Genomic DNA, 22752 nt, shown 5'->3' on the forward strand with positions numbered 1-22752 from the left:
AGGCCCCACCAGCATCCCATCAGTTATTTACTCTCTCAAGTATACAATGCTGCAGTTTCCCTTTGTCAGTATCAGAATATTCATTTCTGGCCAAACTTTCCTTTTCTCATTCAAATTGTACATAATCTTCATTTTTTTCCTGTGCATTGTACTTTGGTTTTGTCATGTATTAGTTTTTACACGTGCCTTGTTGTCTAAACTGACTTGCCACCTGCGTATGACCACAAATATTTGGTTTTGGATTTGACTCAGCCTCCTGGTAGCAGCCTAGGGTCCTGTTGGCTTTGTTTCAGTTTTGGCACATTATTGCCACCTTTTGAATTGGACTGTGGATTATAGTGTTGTCTGATCCAAAAACGGCATGGATGCAGCTGCATTGTGTGATCTAAATGTGTATAGAAATTAAAAAAGCATTATTTTGGTCTACAATGCTAAAAGTATTTAAAACCCAAAATATATGAATGTAAGAACATTTTATACTTTTTAAAGACTAGTGCCAGTTTTCAGGACATTTCAGGATGATGAACCATCTTGTTCTTTAATAAGTAACGAATTAATAAAATGTCAACATTTCAGCAAACTCATTTAAAATTTGGGCCAGTAAATTTTAGGTACATAAGAACCTGCAGTGTCTTACCATTAAGAACTGACCACAAAGATAAAAAAAATCAAATCAAAATAATTCAATTAGTTGATTCAATTTTCAATTCAATTTTATTTATACAGCACCAAACACAACAACAACAGTTGTCTCAAGGCGCTTTATATTGTGAGGTAAAAACCCAACAATAATACAAAGAAGTCTCCAAATTTCTCTGCTCGCTTTCAATACTTGTAAAGATCCTGAAACCTTAATGTTTTAATCTGAACCTCGGATGAGTGAGATGAGAAGGCTGTCAGGAAGTGGCATAAGTAATAAAAGTTCCCCCAGTTCAGAGTCTATCCCAGCTACCAGAGGGTGAGAGGCGGGATACACCCTGGACAGGTTGTCAGTTCTATCATGTGATGCTATTTATGGGTCCTTAATAACATACTATGACAATGCAGTTTACAAGACAACACATTACTTGTTTACACTCTGCCTGACTCTGCTCGGATCTGGTTGTTATGTTTGTGCCATTCCAAAACTTCCAAACTTTCCTCTAGCAGATAAACTAGTCAACATCAACACTTCCAGCATGATTGAAGGGCGTTTCTTCCATCTCTGCTTTACTTTTTAAATTTTTCTTTATTAGCTGTGATGAATGTGGATACCAGTATATTGGCAAACAGCTAACATTAAGTTATAATATTGAGAAAGTTAGAATATTTCTCTGTTGAGAAATCAGTTGGGCTCTACTTCAAAATATTAAAGGGTAATCAGAAAAAATGAGCAATTTCTAAGTTAAAATCCCATCAGCTGTGTTAGGAGCAAAAAAATGGGAATATGAGATGAAATGAAAAACAAATTCATGAATCAAAGTGGGTTTCACTTGACATCTTCATGGTTTTTTTTTTAAATATACATATATAAGGAATACTTTAAAGTGTGATTTGGAGGAGATCCACTGTCAGAATACACAGTGAAGTCTTTGCTTGTGTCCATATCCACTGAAATCTCCTCTGGTCTGGAGTGAAAGTGCATGCATTTACCATTCCTGTGTTAAAGTCAGCGAAATTTCATCCTTTTCATGTTTAGACTACCGTACCATCTGAGAGTGACACAACTTCATATTTTCAGCTCTGAGTTTGTTTTTCGTTTCAGTTTTTTTTGTTTAATCGGGTGCACACTGACAGATTTTTTTTTTCCGTGTTAACAGATGGGAGGAAAACCAAGAAGGAGTTTGCGGACTTTCTCAGATCTGGAGAACAAAATGAGCCACAGCCCGTCAGGAGAGGCAGGGGGAGAGATGAAGGGAGGAGAGGAGCAAAGGTAAGGGACAAGAGAATGAGTGACAGTGCTGAGCATTTGCAGGATAACGTGCGTGTTTGGATTCTGTCTTTCGCAGACATCCGAGAAAAATCCAGGAGCTGTGAAATCCAGCTAAAATTGAAAAGTGACACCAGTGAAAGCCTGGAAACTTGAATGGTACTTGAAAAGCACGGTTCAGTTTGTGTAATAGCTGCCACATTACGCACTGGACGCGGTAGCAGCATAAATAGCATTTACCATCACGGCACAAGATGAGAGGCGTAAAGAAATTATCTTCGATTCTCCAGTCATTGTGCAAGTTATTAAACACTGCTCTGCAGGGCTGTTTACAAGAGAAACATCCTGTCATGATTCAAGGGAAGCGATCCAGTGCAGGGAGTTATGTAAAAATGAAGGCATGACTCACTGCCTGTGGCCATTTGTAGCCGCTTGCCCTTTGGTGGGAGACACCTTCATCACGACTGCTCTGAACTGCAAAAATATATGGATTCATTCAGAGGTGTGAGGGCCCATACGCTCTGAGAGACCCGAGTCAAAAGGTAAATCTACCCCTGTGTTTGGTCATTGCACACACGCACAAACACACACACACACACACACACACAGTGCACATTAAGCAGCGACTCCTTCACGTGATCGCTCTCAGAGAGTAATGTGCTGAGCTGTGACGATGCTGCTTAGCTGTGCCTGAGTTAGCAACAGCAGCTGGGATTAGTGTCCAGACAATGACGGGCTTCAGTACTACACATCTGCATCTGAGATTTCTATAACTGACACAGCTCAGACTTACACACCCACAAGACTTGTTATCATCATTATTTTAACAGACCTTCGTGGGATTCTGTGAAGTGGATAAATGTGTGAAAGTATAATGGTTACAATACTGAAAAATGCTGGAAGATAAATATTAATAATGTTAAAAACAAAAACTTAATGTTTTCATTTTGAAATGCCCCATTTACATTTAGAGTCATCATGTGGAAATATGTTTGTAAAGCACACACATGCGCACACAAATAAAAACATTATTACAATTATTTACTTAACTACTTCAAATTACATTGTCCTGCAGATTTGCAGGTAGGTTGTCCAAATGGTGTTGCCCTGAATTTAATTTATGTAATCACAATGAGTTAAAAAGTGGAATATTTTTTTAAAATATATTCAACTTTCTATCTTTTTAAAAGTCCAGTACTGTTAACATCATACCAGGACAGGTACGAAAAGGTAATGTAGTTAGAACTGAACATTTTGCACTGAGACTGATAAGTAATATTAGCTAAAAAGTGTCAATAACTTCAATGAGTGGAAACAAAACTAGCCTAGTAGTGAGTTTTAATCAATCAACTATTGCTAACATGACAAGCTACATAGCAAACCAAACAATCATCCAGCAATCAAAAGTGGCTATATTTGTCAGAAGCCAGGTAGTGTCTCAGTTATGATGCATTAAATATGTAATATATAGCAGTGCTTTTGTTTGATTGTTATTTAGGTTTTTTGCATATTCATATAATCTACTGTATAATTGTACTTGCTTGTGCTGCATTCACAGTGAGGCTCATTATTTCTAAATGTTTCTTGGAGTTATGAAAGAGCTACGTGAACTCGGTTATTTCAATTGGAGAGAAAAAAAGCATCAAAAGACAAAAAGAAGGACGTACCCATCAAGATGTCACTGGTTTCTAAACACTGCATTTTGAAGTCAGTGTTTAAGCATGTGTTCTCAATTCTCCAAATGGCACAAGAGTAAAATAAAATCAACTTAAATAAAGAAAACTTTATCTGTATCTTTCAAAATTATGTTTGGGGACTTGTTTTAAGAGCTAGCTTCAAGCGGTCACGAGGGGAACTGCACCTCAGGCACTTTGGGTTCTCACATACAGTGAGAATGCAACACATTACAACACATTCATCACATTAACCATCTTAGAATTGCTGTAGTCACCGGTAAACATGTTAATGTTATTCAAGTACGGTATATGAAGGATTTTTCTTTTCTTTCTTTTTTTTTAATATGCTCTAAATATGTCCAGAGTATGATCAAAATCAGAAAAGTCTCAGAGCTGGTACGGCTGTAATGGCTGAACATTAAAGAAGTCAGCTTTGAGCGATTGATATTTGGAACAGGCGTGATGGCAGTTAGGAAACAATTTAGCCACAAGTAAGACGACATAAAGTATTTGAAGTGGCAACCGTTTGTTTTGCAGAGTACTATTGTGAGAGCAGTATAAATCAGGGCATTAAACAATACATCGTCTGGATCAGAGCCATTCATGAGAATAACTTGTTAAACAGTGACAGACGCGAGCATGAATCTCTTAAGAAGAACCTCTGTTTATGTCCGAGGTAAGACAATCAATCCACCGAGCCTCTCCCGACCTCTACAGTGTGCTCATTCCAAGTGATCGACATTTCATATTCAATAACAATCATCTCCTCCTCCGCCTGTGTGCCCTCTCCAACCTCGCCGTGGGCGGCCACTCCATTCCAACACGGCTGGCAGGCGGGTTGCTGCGTGTGATCGGGGGAGCCATCTGTTAGCAGGCAGATTAGGTCTGCTTCCTCTGCTCTCCTGTCCAGGTCCAGCTCCGGCCCAGCCAGCTTTGTAATCTGTGTACTGTGAACTAATGGGCTTTCGGAGTCGAGGGGCAGCGTGCACCTGCGTCTCTTCTTATTTGCTCCGAGTGGACGGCAACAACTTCACTGTAAGCGACTCCAGACAGAGATGACTGCATGTCCCCAAAATGAAAATAATCCTCTGTGTAAGTGAGTCATGAGACTCAAAGCCAGAGTCCATGTGGAAAAAAATGAAACCCGATGAAGAGAACAGGCTTAGAACTGAACTTTTGTAATCACCGGAATTTTATTTTTTGTATTGACCAGTGGATACAAAATTATGAGAAACAGACACTGAAAAAAATCTAAATGAGTTTACTCACATAGTTTTATGCTTATGATTATTCCTACATACTGAGTCAGACTGATCCATTTTTCCCACAACTGGCCTTCCATACAAACAAACCCACAGTGGCATAGCTGTGCAAATGCAGATAAACAAATCCCTAAATTAAAGATACACAATTTATATGAGTGCGTGAGGGCAATTTCTCCTTCCACACACAAACACAAACACACACACACACACACTATATATATGTATATATACATATATAAACACACTGATCAGGCATAACATTGTGACCACTGGCAGGTTAAATGAATAACACTGATTATCGTTTCATCTTTTCATCTTGGCACCTGTTAGCGAGTGAGGTATATTAGGAACCAGGCGAGCAAACAGGAAAGATTAGTATTTGAGCGAGTTTGACATGGGCCAAAATTTGATGGTTTGTAGGGTGTTCCTGGTCAAAGTGGTCAAAGGAAGAAACCGCAGCCAATTCTCACTGATGCACAGGGGTGAGTGAAGGCTTTCCCGTGGGGTCCGGTCCAACAGAAAAGCTACTGTAGCTGAACGTGTCAGTGCATCACAGGTTGTTGTGTACAGGGCTGCTGGTCACATACCAGTCAGGGTGACCATACTGACTCCTGTCCACAATAGGCACGTGAGCTGGACTGGACAGAACCAGACTACCAAGCAATGGAAGAAAGTAGCCTGCTTGGACGAATCATGTTTCCGAGATGTTACTTTGACATGTAGCACCAGCTAAGCATTGTTGACCACATACACCCTTTCATGGAAACAGTATACCACGATGGCTGTGACCTCCTTCAGCAGGATAATGCTCCCAGCTGCAAAGCAGAAATGGCTCAAGAATGGTTTGAGGTATTGATTGGACTCAGATCTCAGCCCAATATTTATATATGTATTTATCTGAAGCTGGGTTAACTTGATTGGATACTATTTTTCTTCTTTGCACTACCCTTTTTCACCATTTCATCTGCAATACACTCTGGCCCAGCTGTGAGGCTAGTTGGATAAGCTTGAAGGAACGACTGGATGTGATAAATGATGCCCTAGACTCCATCATTCACTCAAACAAATGATGACTTAAAAAGGAACATTTTTCCACCTTTTTACACATCTACTTGTTCACTTGCACTTACCTCTGCATCAACTCAAATCTCTTTGACAAAACACAGCTGTGGGGTGATGATTGTGCGTGCTTTCGTCTTCTGCTTATCTGGGAATATTCCAGCTGATCAAAGACCTGAACTTCAAGCCTTAAGAAACTGTGGCAGCTTAAAACCTTGAAAATGACTTGGGACCGAAAAGTCAAGTAAAACACAATCTCTTCCGTCTTTAGGCGAGGAAATATCACTTGCACGCCAACAGCTGCTGGGGGTGTTCTTGTCATAATAAGATTCGACTAAAAAGAGCTTTTTGTTTTTTACAGCAAAAGATTGACAGCGGAGAGCAAGGATTACGCTGCGACATTCTTTACTTTCATCCTCTGGCAAACAACTTCCTCTTCTGAACTCTTTCCAACCTTATCAGCGTGTTATTACTTCAGCTCTCCTCTTTAAACAAGGAGCCCCCCGGATCAAACCCGTCCCCTGACTCCTCCAGGCTCTCCCTCTTGTATTTACATCGCAATAAAACAGCAGAAGTCAGGGGGTGACTTAGGCCTTTCTATAAAACCCTTCTCCCAACATCTTAGGGAAGAATAGACGCTAGGACGTTCTTGTGAGCTCTTTAATTACAGTACTGTGGCTTGGCAAACAATGTGCCATAGGAGGAGGGTGAGGAGGAGGAAGAGGAGGAGGAGGAGGCATGATCATGCTGGGAGCTGCGAGGTTGATAATGTTCCTGTGTTGCTGTTGCCTTTAGGGCGTATCTGGGTGGAAGTACAAGACAGTGTGCATGAACCTGGTGCAGCTCAAACACCAAGCCTAACAGAGCGTGGAGAACAGGATGAAACACTACGTATTATTGATGCATGGGTAGAAATAACAGCTTGCATGTGCATGCACTGCAGGTCCGCGAGTGTGTGAGAAAGTGAGGAAAATGTGTACGAGCTCTACTTGTGCATATGTGTGGGCTAGTTTGATAAGGCTCTGGGGAAAGGGCACATGAGGCAGCTCAACAATCAGCAAGTGCCTGAGGGCTATTAATCAGTCTCATTAAGACAGGGATGGGTAAGAGTGTGTGCTTGTGTGTCTTGTGATAATCACCTATTGACTGCTGCCTCCAGCTTATCAATCACTCAAATGTGGCGTACTCGCAGCAGCCAAAAGTTTCATCGAGACTCACCGAGTCTGGGAGGAATGCAAAAGTTTTATCTTGTTACGTCTGCTCATTTGCAAGCCTGAGGCATGAAACCACCTTTGCCCTCCAACCTGACGCAATCTATTAGGTTTCTTAAGTTACCCATGAATTATTGCCTCATTTAAAGACATAATCGGATGAACTAAGCTTTGGCAAAAGTTCAGTAAGATCAACACATTCTCATTCCTAACTTATCTTCATTTAACGCACTGAGTGCATATTTAATGTTAGCTTGCAATATGCAGGGTAGTCCTCCAGAATACTGTCTCGCTAGATGAGGAAGTATAAAAAACAAAATCACGTCCACATTAGGAGGGATGGCAGCAAGTTTGACTTTTAGTTTTCAGATAGTGTTTAGGGTAGGTTTAATCAAAACAACTTGATTGGGTTTAATAAAAGCTTATGATTAAAATGGGAACAGAGTAAAACTCAAATACTGCTCCTACAGTAAGTTTAAGAATGGTTTCTGTAAAGTACAAACCTCGGACGGTACCTGTAACTTGTCTCATCATGTTTTTGCCATTTTTTTTGTTGTGTTAAGCTTCAGAATGATTCGGCTTTGTTTTGCTCGTTAAATTAAAGGTACGTGTAAAATCTCACCACTAGATGTCAGATTGCAGTCAACTGAATTCTTACTCCTCCTACTTCAAGTGCACAATGCTAGCTACGGTGGCCGCTGTAGGTGTCTACGTCTCGTCACCCTTTAGATGGCTGTAAAACTGACTGTCTCATATGCGAGTTATCATTCAATGATTTGGTGAAGCTCACTTCTGTCCCATGACACCTATACTAAGGTGAGTTGTTGAGGATATCCTGAACTTTTCTGTCAATGCTGCTGTTAGCAGCTATTAGCCGGCAAGTCGATCTAACCCTGTTTGAGTCTAAGGAGCTTGGAAAGAAAAGCGTCTGGACTTCTGTAGCTTGATGAGATCTCGGATGAAAGGTGAAACGTCTTCAAGCAACCTAAAGAAGTCCAGACGCTTTTCTTTCCAAGCTCCTTAGACTACGATGACCTGGATGACTGAGAACCTTCACAGACATAACCCTGTTGGACTTGGGCTCTTTGACTACATCCTCTCATCGTATGAGAGTTTATGCACAAATTGTTTTTCAGAGCCGGCACATTAGCTGGCATAATCTTAGCTTATAACCAGCTGCTGTTGTTCTCAGTTCTCCGGAGAAGTAGTAATTACAACAATACTGGGAATGAATAATTATGTTTATGCGCGTTTAAGGTTAAGTGGCTTAATTCCAGGTTAATAAGAATACATTTATTTCTTGGAAGATGCACTAATCAGTGTATATTTATGTGTACCACATTGTGTTTGTCTATTAAATAACCTCAAAAGACTATTCACAGTACCTTTACATTTATTATGATATTATCAAAAGGTCTGTGTCCATTTGTGACATAAAATAGGGCTAATACATGACTTTGGGTCACCTGGGTTACGTCACTGGTCCTAAAAATGCGTCTCATAAAGACAAAAAGTATATATGGGGATTCTGATCATAATATCCAGAAACCCAAATGTCCTATGATGCAAACCTTAAATGCCTTTGTCTGTCAGTTCCCACACCTTTTTTGTTCCCATACTTTTTAAAATGCATGTTTAAATTCATAGAGAAAATACCTAGTGGTGATACCATCGGGACACTGACTTCCTCTGCAGCTACAATCACTTTCAAAGGCTATGTAGTACGCTACATGTCTACTAAACTGTCATGTATTCATAAACCCAGTGGAGTTCCTCTTTAATCCCAGCAGCTGCTGTTTGGAATTAAGAACTTGCCGATAACCACGGTGGGAAAATTCATTAAAACTCGCCATCAACCAAATAAGGAATTACAATTTCGGTTGGCGGGTAAGTCTACTAAGAACTTTGGTAGATGAGAATCCATCATGCTGGATTCCTTTTCTATTCTGAAAATACTGCGTGTTGCATAGTAAAATAAGTGTGAACTAAAGCCTAAGGATAAAAAAAGGATTTTTTTCCCCCCTTCCCTGCATATAACAATGGCACCTTTACGCCTATAAACACAAGGCAGGAAAAATTACATTTCAGCATTCTAAAGTTAGTATTCTAGCTTTCAGTGCCTCAAGGACTGTAACTAAAACCTATTAATGCAGCTCTCTTCAATTTGAATTTTGTAGCAGCTGAATCAAGGATACAACAGTAGCATTAGGTGATAATATTTATTTAAATATTAAAGAATGTGGTTATTAAATACTTACTAGAAGCACCTTTTGCTTTGAATATCAAGAAAAAATGAGATATTTTCAGTATATCCACAGTTACAGTATCTACAGCAGACCTTATTTGTACTAGATATTTTGTTAAACTCCATGTAACGAATTTTAGACAAAAAAAAAAAAATTCATTCTTGAAGAAAGCCGGGGATGCTCCTCTGTCACCCAAGAAAACACTGTATTCTGGACACAGGAGCACCCAGTAACTCCCTTTGAATACTACACAGAGGTATGTCACTGGCTGTCATGTCTGCCTTGATTTAGCCAATGACAGGCTGGTACAAGGTCCCTGCGGACTGGTACTGGACGTGAGGGTAATATCCAATCAGATGGCAGACGGTGGGTGGTGATATGGTGGTGACACAGTCTGGGATTTTTGTGTTTTTGTTGGCAGCCAGCGGATGGAGCCTGCGAAATGTATCTGTCACTTCCACTGGCAGGACTGCCATGTTAGCGCATCAATCATTGCCAGAGTGCCGGACGTGGACACCGGCCCAGGAACAATGTGCTCGTTAACGGGAGTGTGAAGATGTGTGTGTGTGTTTTAAGATGAGCGTCAGCCTTCTGTTCCAATATGGACTCAAGGTAAGACAAAGAAAAAAGTGCAAAAAGACCTGCGAGGGGCTCCGGATAACAACAAGGAGGAATGTGAACTCTTAACAGTTTATACATTTGCTGAGCCAGGTTCAGATGACTTACATTCTTGGCAGCAGTGGACCAATAGCAACAAGAAATTTAAATACAAGGCTGGTGATGGAAAGTTTTTACCATATTAGCAAAAAGTGCTGACCTGTAAGCGCTTGCGTATAAGCCATTTATCTACACGATCCATCAGCTGAGGTGTGCAGCCACGTGTCACCTGCAGCTTTAGTTACATTTACATTTTTGATATATTGAACTACACAACTGACAATTAAAACTAGAGAGTCATCACAGATAGATGGGTAGATAAACAGATAGCTCTATTGAGTATAGTGATCCATTTCCCTTGTTCTCCAGTAGCAGAGATATACCATTTCCATTTCAGCATAGCGAACTGCAACCCTGTCTAGACATTATATGCCCATCCATACTGAATACTGATGACAGTATTGGTGATTTGAAACTTTTCTGGTGCTAAATAAAATACCTTTTCCTACACAACACCTACATTTCATAGAGCTGATGCTCAATGCATTAGAGTAATTGCTGTTAATGTGCCACATGGCTCTCTTTCAACCTGTGGAGTGGTCAGCTGCTCTACACCTGAGCCCAGAATGCTGGCTAATCACTTAGAAACATGAGCATTTAATGTTCATGCATAAGCAGCTCTTAAGCCCAATTCACACTGGATTTGAATAACCCCAGGTTGATTGCAACATATTCACACCATGTTAATAGATTTACTGAGGAAACTCTCTATATAATGCTAATTGTGAGGCACAGATGGAACAGCGGAAATACACTGGCCTAGATGCATCTCTGTGCACACAGTGGACGAAAGCGAGACACCAGGGAATTTATTTCCCGCCAAAACTCCATCTTGAAGCAAATCATGCCACTCGGGCTCCAGGCACTCGTATTTCAGCGGTTGTTTTCAAGCACTAAATTAATTTGAATTTCGGTGGTCACCAGGACACTAAAATTGCAAATATTGAATCAACAGTCAAGTTGAGTATAAATCGCCATAGAAAGGTTATTAGTTTGATAGAAGATAATGTTCTAAAAAGCCTTTTTTTCCCTCTTGGTAGATATTTTTCCCCAACTTAACTTGATATATCTCTCTTTTGTCTCTGAGAGCACTGAATCACCGTTAACTTCATTGATTTAAAGTACTGTCCATAAGTCTTAAGTCACCCATTATTTCTTTGTGTTTCGTTAGGCAAGTGGGAAATAGATTGGAATTTACTGAAATGCCTGAGTTTGTACAACCCAAGTTTGCAAGTCAATATTTAGTATGACCATCTTTGTAGCTCAACACAGCCTGAACTCTCTGATCCAAGTTTTCCTTCAATTTCTTTAAGTAGACTTCAGGAATAGTTCTCCGGGCTTCCTGAAGCTTTTGAACAATGGCTTCTTGACCCTTCTACTGAGACCAGTTCTGATGATGCCTCACCGAACAGTAGGTGGCTCAACTGAAGTCCCATTTGCATCTCTGAGATCCCGTGTCAGGTCTTTGATGGATTTGTTCCTATTTCTTATGGAAATGACTTTCAGATACCGTTCATCTTTTATAGATAGTTTTTCAGGCTTGCCACTTCTTCTTTTGTGCCCCAGAAAAAGAAGGGCAATTTCCTCAAATTTCTAAAAACACACTATATTCCATGCTGAGATATACTGTACCAAGTTTTCAGCTAATAGCTCTTTGGTAATCACCTTGTTGGTGTAAGAACACTATTTCATGCCTGTCCAACTGTGTTATCTTTGGCATTTTTCATAGATTCAGCTAAAGAAATGGGAGCAAATTGTGTTGCTTCTAGCAACAAAGTGCCTGCAGATGCTATTTCAAATGGGTTCGCTGCTAAGTTGTTTATTATGTATAGACACAAAAATGATTCATCCCTTAAGTAAGGTGCCATTTTATACTTTAGTGATTCTTAGGTAAGTGTTAAGTGACTTAAGAAATATAATAAAATAATTGCCTGCCAATAAGTCAAATATACCACTCGTCCCCCCTCCCAAATAAGGTAGTAAAATCAGTACAAAATATCAGATACCATATTTAGATAACATATTTGGTGTTGGTGTCTGCTTTGGTGTTAATGAAATTAGCACCAATCCCCAAAATATGAATGATTTCACAGGTTAAGGCAAATAAAATTTCTCCCTCCTCATCTTTTCTGACTGCTTTTTTACTAATTTTACATTTGGCTATGGTCACTGTCACTACTGGTAACATGAGGAGATACTGGGACCCTGCAGGGGTTGCATAGGTAGTCCAACTCCTCCAGGGTGGCATATCAATACATGCTATTGGCAGGTTTCCTATGTTTCCCAGCACAGTCTCAATAGCATGAAACATATTCCAGGAGAGAGACAGTTACTCTTGGAGAGCTGGACAAGTCCTTAACCCATCAGCAGGACTGGTATCTATTCTTTTGTAAAAAAGAATAGATACAAAAATGTTCTCCAGCAGGTCATTGGTGTAAACAATCAGAAAAAGACTTCAAGAGGGTGGCTCAAGGGTCCTACATTCTCTACTGGGACCTTTGCTTGCTATTCGGCATCACATATATCCTGATTGGCATTTGTGATAGAATATCAGAAATAGCAGGTCCAACACTGGCACCATGTGTTGGACCTGTCACATGTGCTCACCCAGAGCACATGTGACAGACATGAAAGGGTCTGGAGAAGCCATGAACAACATTATGCTGCCTGTAACGTTAGTCACAGTGAGCAGTTTGGTGGTAGGTCAGTGATGGTCTGCCATTAGATATCAGAATAAAATCCCTGCACCAACTGTCAGGTCTGATGCTAGGGCAGTGGGTCCTGGCTTCCTCCTGGTTCATGACTGTACTCGTCCTCATGTGGCAAGAGTACGCAGGCAGCTCCTGGAGGATGAAGGAACTGATACCATTAACCTGCACCTCAAACTATCCACGAACTCATTGATGCCCTGGTCCAGATCTGGGGGGTTCCCCATGAACGTCATCTCGTTAGGAACATTCCCCGACATTGCCAGGCATTCAAACAAGCAGGTGGTGGCCATACAAACTACTGAGTACCATTTTCAGTTGATGCATTGAAATTCCAGCAGAACTGACCGGCCTGCTTCATCATATTTGCGCTTTGATTTTCAGGGTGTCTTTGACTTCAGTCTTACTGATAACACCCATCTCCATCAAACAGTTTGGTATCCTTTCACTCCTAACACCTTACCCAGTCTGTATAAGTATTGATATCCAGCATGATCTGATGACTTTTCCAAGTATTTCTTTAATACTCTTGAGCACTGTATATCAATAATAAATTTTATAATTAATTATGTGGACAGAGCTGCTTTTGCATGTATGACTCAAAGCCGCATCACCTCTTTCAAAATGTGGCAAATGCGCCAATTAGGCAAGTCAAATTCTTTTATCAACTTGGTGAACTTTCAAATGTCAAACTGCAGCTTTGGCCTTTGTATCACTGTAGACTAATGAAACAGCGGAAAAACAGAAATGGGAAAAAGCCTCATACTCTAAAACCTGTCTATCATCTAGGACATGAATGGCCAACATCGAAAAACTGGAGAACCCACGTTTTCAGATTCAGTTCAGTTTACCTCCAAATAGCCCGAACTACACAACAAACATCCCCACCCAGAGTCATGATGAATGCTGCAAGTTTCTCCACAGGATTTGATTGGACTGCAAAAAAGCTAAAAGAGGGGCAGAAGACAGATAGAAGCCACACCAAAGGCACCCCCCACCACCCTCCCCATCACTACCACCAGTGCAAATCTATCCAATGACATTTTCCCCACAGGGCCAGAATCAGACCAAATCATCCACACATGAATGCCACTATTAGTTCCGTGATTAGGGTGAGGGATGGTTGGATGCCTAATGAGCGAGTCAGTGTGAGTAACTGTGCACTCTCTTAGTGTGTGTGTGCTGCATATGTGGGGTAATGAGCAAGGGTGAACCCCCTGCAACGGCTTTGATTGACAAGAGATCGAGATTATACAAGGGGCTTCAGAGTGTCATCGGCTGGGGGAATGGGAGAGGAAGGGGGTTGATATCCCATTCATGCACCCACATGGGGTATAAACACCTGCACGCACACACATATGCTCACACACATTGCGATGAAACGATTCTGAGAGAAGCCAATGACATAATTAGGATCTGTATCTAAAATGAAAGCTTTGCAGGTGCTGATATCAAGTTAAGAAGGAAGGCACCAAGTGGACTGCTGGGGTACTATAGAAATCCTTATGATTTATTTAAACCTTAATGTGTGCACTGGAAATTCAATCTGCACTGATTAAACTGTAATGAAGACCGATGGAATAGAAGGGGAAGGGAACAGGGGGCACTCTTTCTGGGGGAGGGTGTGAGAGTAAGTATGAGATGGGCGAGGATGCGAGACAGGGCGAGTGACTGAGGGATTCATGGAGGGTAATGAACAAGTGTGACAGTCAGTCTGTGAGTGTTGCTATGAACTACGGTCCTTTAATAAAAGTTGGTGAATTGGAAAATTGCTTATAAATCTGTCAGAGACCAAAACTGACTGGATGGGGAGAATACAAAAACACAGAGACGCTGAAGGTGTCCAACCGTGGATCAACTTGCCTCTGACCTACATACTGCCATTGTGAAGGAACTGAACCTGCATGACCAACAATTATAGCAAGCACCATTACAGGCAAATAGACCAAATATAAGATATAAGATAAGGTAAAATCATATGGCTAATATCTTTGGCTATCAAGCCTAGTTCATCACGAGAACCAAAATATTGCTTGCTGGCCATTGGGAAGTCACTGAATGTCAGTTTTTGGATGTGCCTTTTGATTTCTATTCACAGGACTCCTCAGCATCAGTTCAATTCAGTTATTTATACAGCACCAAATCACAACAACAGTCACCTCAAGGTGTTTTTACTATAATGTACAGACTCTACTATAATACAGAGAAAACCCCAACAGTCAGATAACCACCTATGAGCAAACACTTGGCGATGGTAGGAAGGAAAAACTCCCTTTTAACAGGAAGAAACCTAGAAGAATCAGGCTCAGGGAGGGGCAGCCATCTGCTGCAACAGCGTAGGATGAGGGGAGACAGGGTCGGGGCAAAAGAGATACTAATTTAATGCACAGGATAGCAGTTAGCTGTTTTTCAGCATGCTTCAAGGGGAATCAAGAGAACACAACTAAGTGGTCCGACTTAGAGACTTGATTTTAGGTGTAACCAGCTGTCTGCTAAACATCAGGTCTGCTAAAACAACTTTAACTTCAACTTTAGCCTCAACAAGATTGAAAGAGGTGAATTTAAAAAAGTACAAAAGTCACTCTTTGCTGTTTTTGCTCTCTTGATTTGAAGCATACTGAAAAACAGCTAATAGCTAACAAGAGCCAAAGGAGTGAATGTAAAAAAAAAAAAAACACTGCTATGTGGTTATTATAGAGATCAAAACAACACATGAACAGTTTTTTTGTTGGCATTAGGCTAATTTCTTAGCAGAAGTTAGCCATTTTAACATGAAAGACTGTGGGGATTTAGTCACTCTTGGAGCCAGCCTCAAGTGGCCATTGGCGCTTTTCCATGCCGGCTTCATTTTTCAGCCCTGCAGGTTGGTTGGCTGCTTGGTCAAACTATGATATGGTGTCTGTTGCACACATGGGTTCCTGCTTTTGCATGCAATTTAAAAAAAAGAAAGAAAGAAAAAAGAAAAATGCCAAGCACATTTAAAATTGGACCTGACTGTTTTGGCCCAATGAAAGGAGCGATACTGAGATATCAAAGGAAGCAAAACAATTAGTGTGCTGAATGTGTTTTTGAATGTTTCCATACTGTCTGTGTGATATTTTTGTCAGAGCACAGCCACTTGAACCTCACAGACTGGAAGATTACCTGTGTTCTCACCCTGCGCTTGCACCACCACCATCTACGTTTTAATAATAACTCAAATTGGCCTAAAGCTATTCCCAGCCTAAAAGTTGGGCACTGTGTCTGTAACAACCTGGCCTGACTTTTAGAAAACAAGGAGAGGAAGCCTAAAATTGCATCAGTATTAAAGGACGGAGTGTATGAGGGTCTGGGATCTGGCTCGTGAGCAGAGGTCTCCACTCACTTGGCACTCGGTTGATGGCTCTCAGCGGCCTCAGCACACGAACCGTCCTCACTGCTGAAAGGCTGACGTTCTGCAGGTTGAGCGAGTACTCCAGCATCCTGGAACATACAGAAAGAAAGGAAGCATGTGTGAATAGAGCCGCGGCAAATGCTGTTGCTGTTTCTGCAGGACGTGCTCGATCACGCTGGGAATTAAAACACAGAGAAATGGGAAAACGTTATTATGTAGCCAATTACATTTTGCATGTATTAAACACTTCCCATCCCTCACAGGGCAAACGGTGATTAATCATTGTAAGGTTCTGAACCACATTTACATTCTTGCTTTTAGAGATGGCTGCAATGCATGTGTTCTGGCAAACAATATGCTTTCATTCCAGCGCTCTGTGGACTGCAACTGAAAGTCCAGAAAAGTTTGAAAAACACACACTTACACACTGACACTGAGACACACACACACATAGTGCTGTGCCTGTTTGTGCTTGCACACTGAGCAAAGCATCCATGCGATGCCTGACAAACACACGCTTATATTCGCATGTACCCTCGCACAATCAGTCTTCAAAGCAGAGAGTGGCATATGCGCATCCCCTTTGAGACGTCAAGAGCGGGTGAATCACTCATCACTGAGTGGAGGATATGGCTTCGACAGTACATAAAAGAGCAGCATCAGATCAGTCGGCCTCTTAACCTTGAGACGCCACATACACACACACACACATACATGCATGCAGGCACACACACACACTCTCCAGCAGCTCTTTAGAGGCGCTTTTCTGGCTGTGATGGGAGGTTAGAAGGACAACACTTAGGGGAGAGACTGTGGAATGCCTGAAAAAACGTTTTTCTTGTTTCTTGATCAGTGTTTATCGTCATCCCTTCTCACACTCACTGCCTCTGCTTACGTGTGTGTTGGATATGTGTGTGTGAGTGTGTGGACCAGATGCTGAGCACATGTGCTGCTTGAAGGAGCGTGCAGATGAAGGAATTCCCTCCTCGAACTGACTCCAAGTCTGTCTGTCTGACAAATTCACAACACATGTCGGAGAGGGTATGTGTGTATGTGTGTGTGTGTGTGTGTGCAGCACCTTAAGTGGGAGAAACTCCCTTAATGAACCCATGAATGCCCGCCTTTTACACATTAAGGTGTCCCGGGACAATCCCTTCTTGCTTGTTACACTGGAGCAAAACAAGAATAGCTACTCCTTCCCTCTCTCTTTCTCTCAGACACACATACACAATCACAAGTATGCATACACAGAGCTGACAGATGGCTTGCAGGCCGGAGAGAGAAGGTAAATGGGTAAACAGTTAACAGAACAGCATGGAGATGCCCTCCCACAACCAGCAGAGACATGAGGTTAGCGCTATCTTCCAGTCCCGGAAACAGGAACCTCAGATCAGCACCTGGGTAATATTCAGTAATGGTTGCTATGGACATTCAGTTTACTTTCATGAAACAGTGACTTAGAAAAGAAAGACATTTGGAAGTACAGAACTGAATCAGTGTAAGGACGGCTTTATGACAAAATATTACACATATCATGGTTGATATACAAAGACAACAACTCAACCTATATTTCAAGTCAGCTTATGAAAGTGCCTTAATAACTGAGATAATTCACAATACGAGGTTAGTCATTAATATACTGCTTCATGGGCTGGGCTGTAGTTACTCTGTAAGGTTTTAAAAACTGAACTTTAAAATAAATAGTGGTAATAAAAACCGAGAGAGGCCGACAGTGATCACTTCCTTTTTTTAGGGGCTTGCTTAGATTAAATAGAACAAAATACAAAGCATTAAAACATGTTAAAAACACAACAGCCTTAATAAATGCAGAGTAGTTTGGACCCGGAAGCAGGATTCATCACTTAAAGACCGGATAATTTCATCTGTTATCTATATTTATATAGTTGAAGGACATTTCCAACTCATCTAAGACGTAATTCTGCATATACTTCCCTTCCACCAAGGGACTATTTTCCCATATGGAAAAGAAACAGTAAAAACTTATAAAAGACTTGCATAAGATGTGGCCTACTTCATATAGTGAATCATATAAGGCTTATATGATTTACTCATGAAAGTGGCCACTTTCTCATTACTTTCATATATTCTTTTAACAAGTATTCAAAACATACAAGTTCCATTTATATGATTTTTCAAGGGATCTTGTATCTGTTTTCACTCTTGTATGCTTTTCATAAAAGTTTCACAAAAGACAGATATAAACTTTATAAGATTTATATATATCTTTTCCATATGGGTTCCCTTTAATAGTACCAACTGTTTCTATGATGTTCAAATGACATTAACTGTGTGTCGATGCCCATTCATTTTTTGTGTTCTTAATAAATATGAAAAACAGATACATATGCATTTCAAAGCATCCTCATTTTCATTTGGTGTGTACAGTATTTTCCTAGTACTGTCCATCCCGCAACCAGACAGCGGCTTACATGAGCACAGTGAGGGCAAAAAAGTGAAAGAATCTCACCAGTAGGAGAACATATAATAAATCCAGCATGATCTCAGTTTTGAGCACTGAGGTCCCTGTGGGAAATTTACGGTATCATCATCAGGATGGGAAACTTGTGTTCAAGCGCCACAGACAAGCTATAAATCCCCCAGAGCAACAAATATTAGGGTAATTTTTTCGTCAGACAGATTTACATAAACAAACTTAAAAAGCAGATGATGAATGATGTCTGCTCAAAAATAGACTTTGTAAAAACACTTGCTGCCCCTGATTAGAGCCAGATGACGGTCGATGTGCTCAGTGAAAACTGACCCATCTCCCCTCATCTGGAATGAAGAAACAGCTGAGGAGAAATGGAGTGTATCAAACAAACGATCTCAACTGCAGGAAGTCGTGCGCTGTTTTGTCAGTGTCCGTGCCAGCGTTGATGATGCTGATAGAGGGCAGGGCGACGGGGAGGAGGACGCAGAACACGGGGGAGGTCCAGCCTTGCAGGGAGTTTGCATGAGGCAAATTCCAAACTGAAGCAGATCTACGCAAGAGGGTGAAGTGGAGGACGAAAAACACTTCTTCTTCTTCTCTTTTTTGTACTCTGTATACACACTGATACGGCGCCCCTGCATATCTTTATATAGATATATCCTCACAAGGACAAACTTGCAGAAATGTGTAATGAAATTCATGTAATTTAAAATAAAGCCACCAAAGACATAAAGTGTGTATATCATTGCACACACACACACACACATACACACTTCTGGGCGTGATGCCTCTTGGTTTGTCCTCTCTCTTATCGCAAAGGCTGGACGTGTGTGTGTTTGTGCCTGAAGAGCCAGGCACATGAAGGATGGTACACACGCCGCTTTCCAGCGACGCCACCTTCTTAACGGAGCATGCACACAAATACACCGGACATAATGCCACCCAGAAAGAACTATAATAGGAAAAAGTACGCGAGGCAGCTCAGTAATGTAGGACACTGTAAAATGTTTAATCAGTGCTGTCCTCACCTAACCTTTATCTGTCGCCCTCTATCTTTCTGTCTGTCCATCTTCTGTCCACCTCAGTCAGCGTATCCATCTGTCTGATCACGGCCACTGTACTGTGATCAAATTAAGTAGCCACCAGCCTCACGAATAAGGAGTACTCATAGATGAAGCAAATATAAACAGTATGGAAGAAATCAATGGCCATTTTTACCATGAAAGTCTGCAGGGATTTACTCGCTCTTGGAGCCAGCCTCAAGTGGCCATTGAAGCATTTCGATCCAGGCTTCATTTTTCAGCCCTGGAGGTTGCTGCTTTGTCAAACTATATTATGGTGTCTGTTGCACACATGCAACAGCATCCATGCAAAGATTTAAAATTGGGCTTGTCTGTTTTGTCCATTTGTTTCTAATGAAGCAATGTTTAAATATCAAACTATCCATGGTATGCATAAGACATTTTTAAATGGTTTTTTTTCCCATACTGTCTGTTTGATAGTTTTTCAGAAATCAATAGTGGGAGATATGAAAAAGAACCTCGCTACTGTATATTGTTTCATAATTTCCCTGGCCGGCTTTCCAGTGGAGTATTTATATGCAAATCATGATGGATAGACGGCGAAACGCTGAAAGGAATTGACAAATTTTGATGGAGCCTTCTCGGTTTTCATGCTCAATTTGAGGCCAGGGAGTTTGTTGTATCTGTGAAGGAATTCTGTGATAAATAAGGTTTGAAATACACTTGCTGAATAACTGATGAGGTTAGCTGGGGAGGATTCTGGCTGCCTAGCGCATTGACGAATGACTGGGTATCCTGAAGTGGTTTAGGCAAAGTTATCATGACAGTAAAGCATACAGTATGCACACCCACTGCTACACTATCCATTGATCACTGCACAAAGAGAAGCTGATCATGTCTACATTATGTCTGTTATTAGACAAAGCTTTGTAGTGAATTTAAAGTGCACAGAAAGCTCCAGGGCATGTTTAGCCTAGCACAACATAAAGAGTGGCTAATAGAAATGAAATTGCTTGCTAATGGAATTTAAACAAATGGGGTCTAGTGACAGTTCTATTACTACATAGTTGCACATTTGAGGGTTAAAATTGAGTGCAATGCTTTTTAATAGAAAGCTATTAGCATTGAATGTCAGGGTCAATTTTCCATGCTTGTTTCATCCTGCAGTTTGTAGACTAAGTTGGATATTTTGGATATAAGTTGGATATTTTGGATATCCGCTCTTTGGATATTTAAAAACCCCCCAGTTTATTTAGCTATGAAGTCACACCCAATATGTAACACCATTTAGGTGATGTTAGATGTTAGTCATTCCTAGGTATTGTGCTCCCTCTCTGTGAAGATGTTAGCTTCTATTAATGCAGTTTTTTTCTTTTCACATTAACAGCTGCCTTTTTAGTGACTGCCAGCATAATATGGTAGCAGCTAGCAGCTAAGTTTACCAACTAGCTGGTGAAAATGGTAGAAACATTTATATACACTTTGCTTGAACTGGTGGAGACTTTGTCATTTATGCTAATCCACTGTATGCTAATGCAATGTAACGTCTTCTTTAAAAAGAGGACAAAGAGTTTACTAATAAACAAGGCAAAGCCAAAATGTGTAAATTGTACCTTGTGCAACGATGGTTGCACAAGGACATAAATTACAAAAATATATACAAAAGTGATGAATCCATAGATAGATTATAGCTTAGCATAAAGCGCAGGAGAAGAAACTGCTACTGGAACAGCGACCTTCCAAAACCTTCAACGCTAATAGAAATATCTTTCATTTCAATATTAATCATAGTGAAGCTACTGATCTATAGCATTTGGTGCTATAGAATAAAACTGGAATAAACTGAATACGTTTCTTCAGAAAATAATATATTTGAATCTCGTTCATTAACACTTATGAATGCATTCAGCTAATAGTTATTGGCAGTTTTGGTGCCAACTGGTGTTTTGACTTTCTACAACACACTGTGTGAACTACACTCACCTTGTTTTTAGATCCAGGAATAGACTACTCTTTCCTGTCATAGTCTGTCATGCCATTTCTTTATATATTACGAAATAACCGTCATCTGTTGCTTCCTCTGATACTCCTTTAGTCACATATTGTTTGCTTTCTATTCGCCCTCACATCAGTGACAGGCAAGCTGTCACCCTAGATGTCCCACAGCAAATGGATTATGACTGATGGATCGCTCTGAGTGTGTGCTTGTGTGAAAAGGCAACATTTGCATTTCAGGCCACTGCATTCATAACAGCGGGTGATGATTCCGATATTGCCATGTAATAGATGGCAACCTGTCGAGGGTGTACCCTCCAGTTCTCCCATGACTCTAGCCAGATAAACAGTTAAGAAAATGGATAGCCGTATGGAGTATGATATTAATGTAAGAGCATGTGGTATCATCAGAAAGAAGTGCAGAGAGGAAAACCTGCAGAGAGAAACCAGTCTGTAGACAGATGGAGTGTTTTCATGCTGAATCAGACTGAAAACCTTTCATCGGTAACACTTTCTTCCATCAACCCACTCTACTGCTATCTAAGCCAAATGTTAACCAACTTACTCTTTACAGTCATGGCTGATGACTGAATATCCCTATTTCTCAGATACTGAGGGAAATCTCCTTTTCTTTTCCCCCTCAGGGTTAGGAGATCTTAGCGAGAGAACTGCTTCAGGATACGTATTAAATATGTTGCTCCTGGACACTCCAGAGTTGGTATGTCTACATTGGAAGTCTAACTTTTAGACTTTCTGCTAATGGAAATGGGATAGGACTCACTTTAAAAAGGTAGCATGAATGAATAAATATATTACAAAAAAACAGTGCTGTGTTTTTACTCTCGCTCTCTCCAAAAGCTGTTTTTTATTGTTATATTTTGAATTGAAACTGTGCTCACAAACTGTGACAACAATGCCGTTTCACCTGCATATAAAACAGCCCAGTTCCGACCTGCTGTTTCCCGATCAAACAAAATCAAAGTGAACAGAGCAATTTTCTTATGAATTAGTTAATGCCTGAGGGGTTTTTTGTCATTATCAAAAAATTACAAGAGTGCTTTTTCTGTTTTTTTGATAACTGCAGAGCGTCATATCCCGCTGACACCCTCGCCACTTACA

General features: G+C 40.7%; 1 protein-coding gene across 13 annotated transcripts in view; it reads right to left on the reverse strand.

The window, feature by feature from the left end:
* The window catches only part of cacna1g (calcium channel, voltage-dependent, T type, alpha 1G subunit), a 316565-nt gene that overhangs the window by 148543 nt on the left and 145270 nt on the right, over positions 1–22752 (reverse strand). For all 13 annotated transcript variants that reach the window (XM_025909653.1, XM_013273535.3, XM_019362827.2 and 10 more), the window contains exon 5: positions 16156–16253. In XM_025909653.1, the coding sequence (XP_025765438.1) occupies positions 16156–16253 (98 nt within the window). The remainder of the gene's footprint in view (positions 1–16155; positions 16254–22752) is intronic.

The sequence above is a fragment of the Oreochromis niloticus genome, linkage group LG8, assembly GCF_001858045.2.
Source record: "Oreochromis niloticus isolate F11D_XX linkage group LG8, O_niloticus_UMD_NMBU, whole genome shotgun sequence".
In the NCBI taxonomy this organism is placed as follows: domain Eukaryota; kingdom Metazoa; phylum Chordata; class Actinopteri; order Cichliformes; family Cichlidae; genus Oreochromis; species Oreochromis niloticus.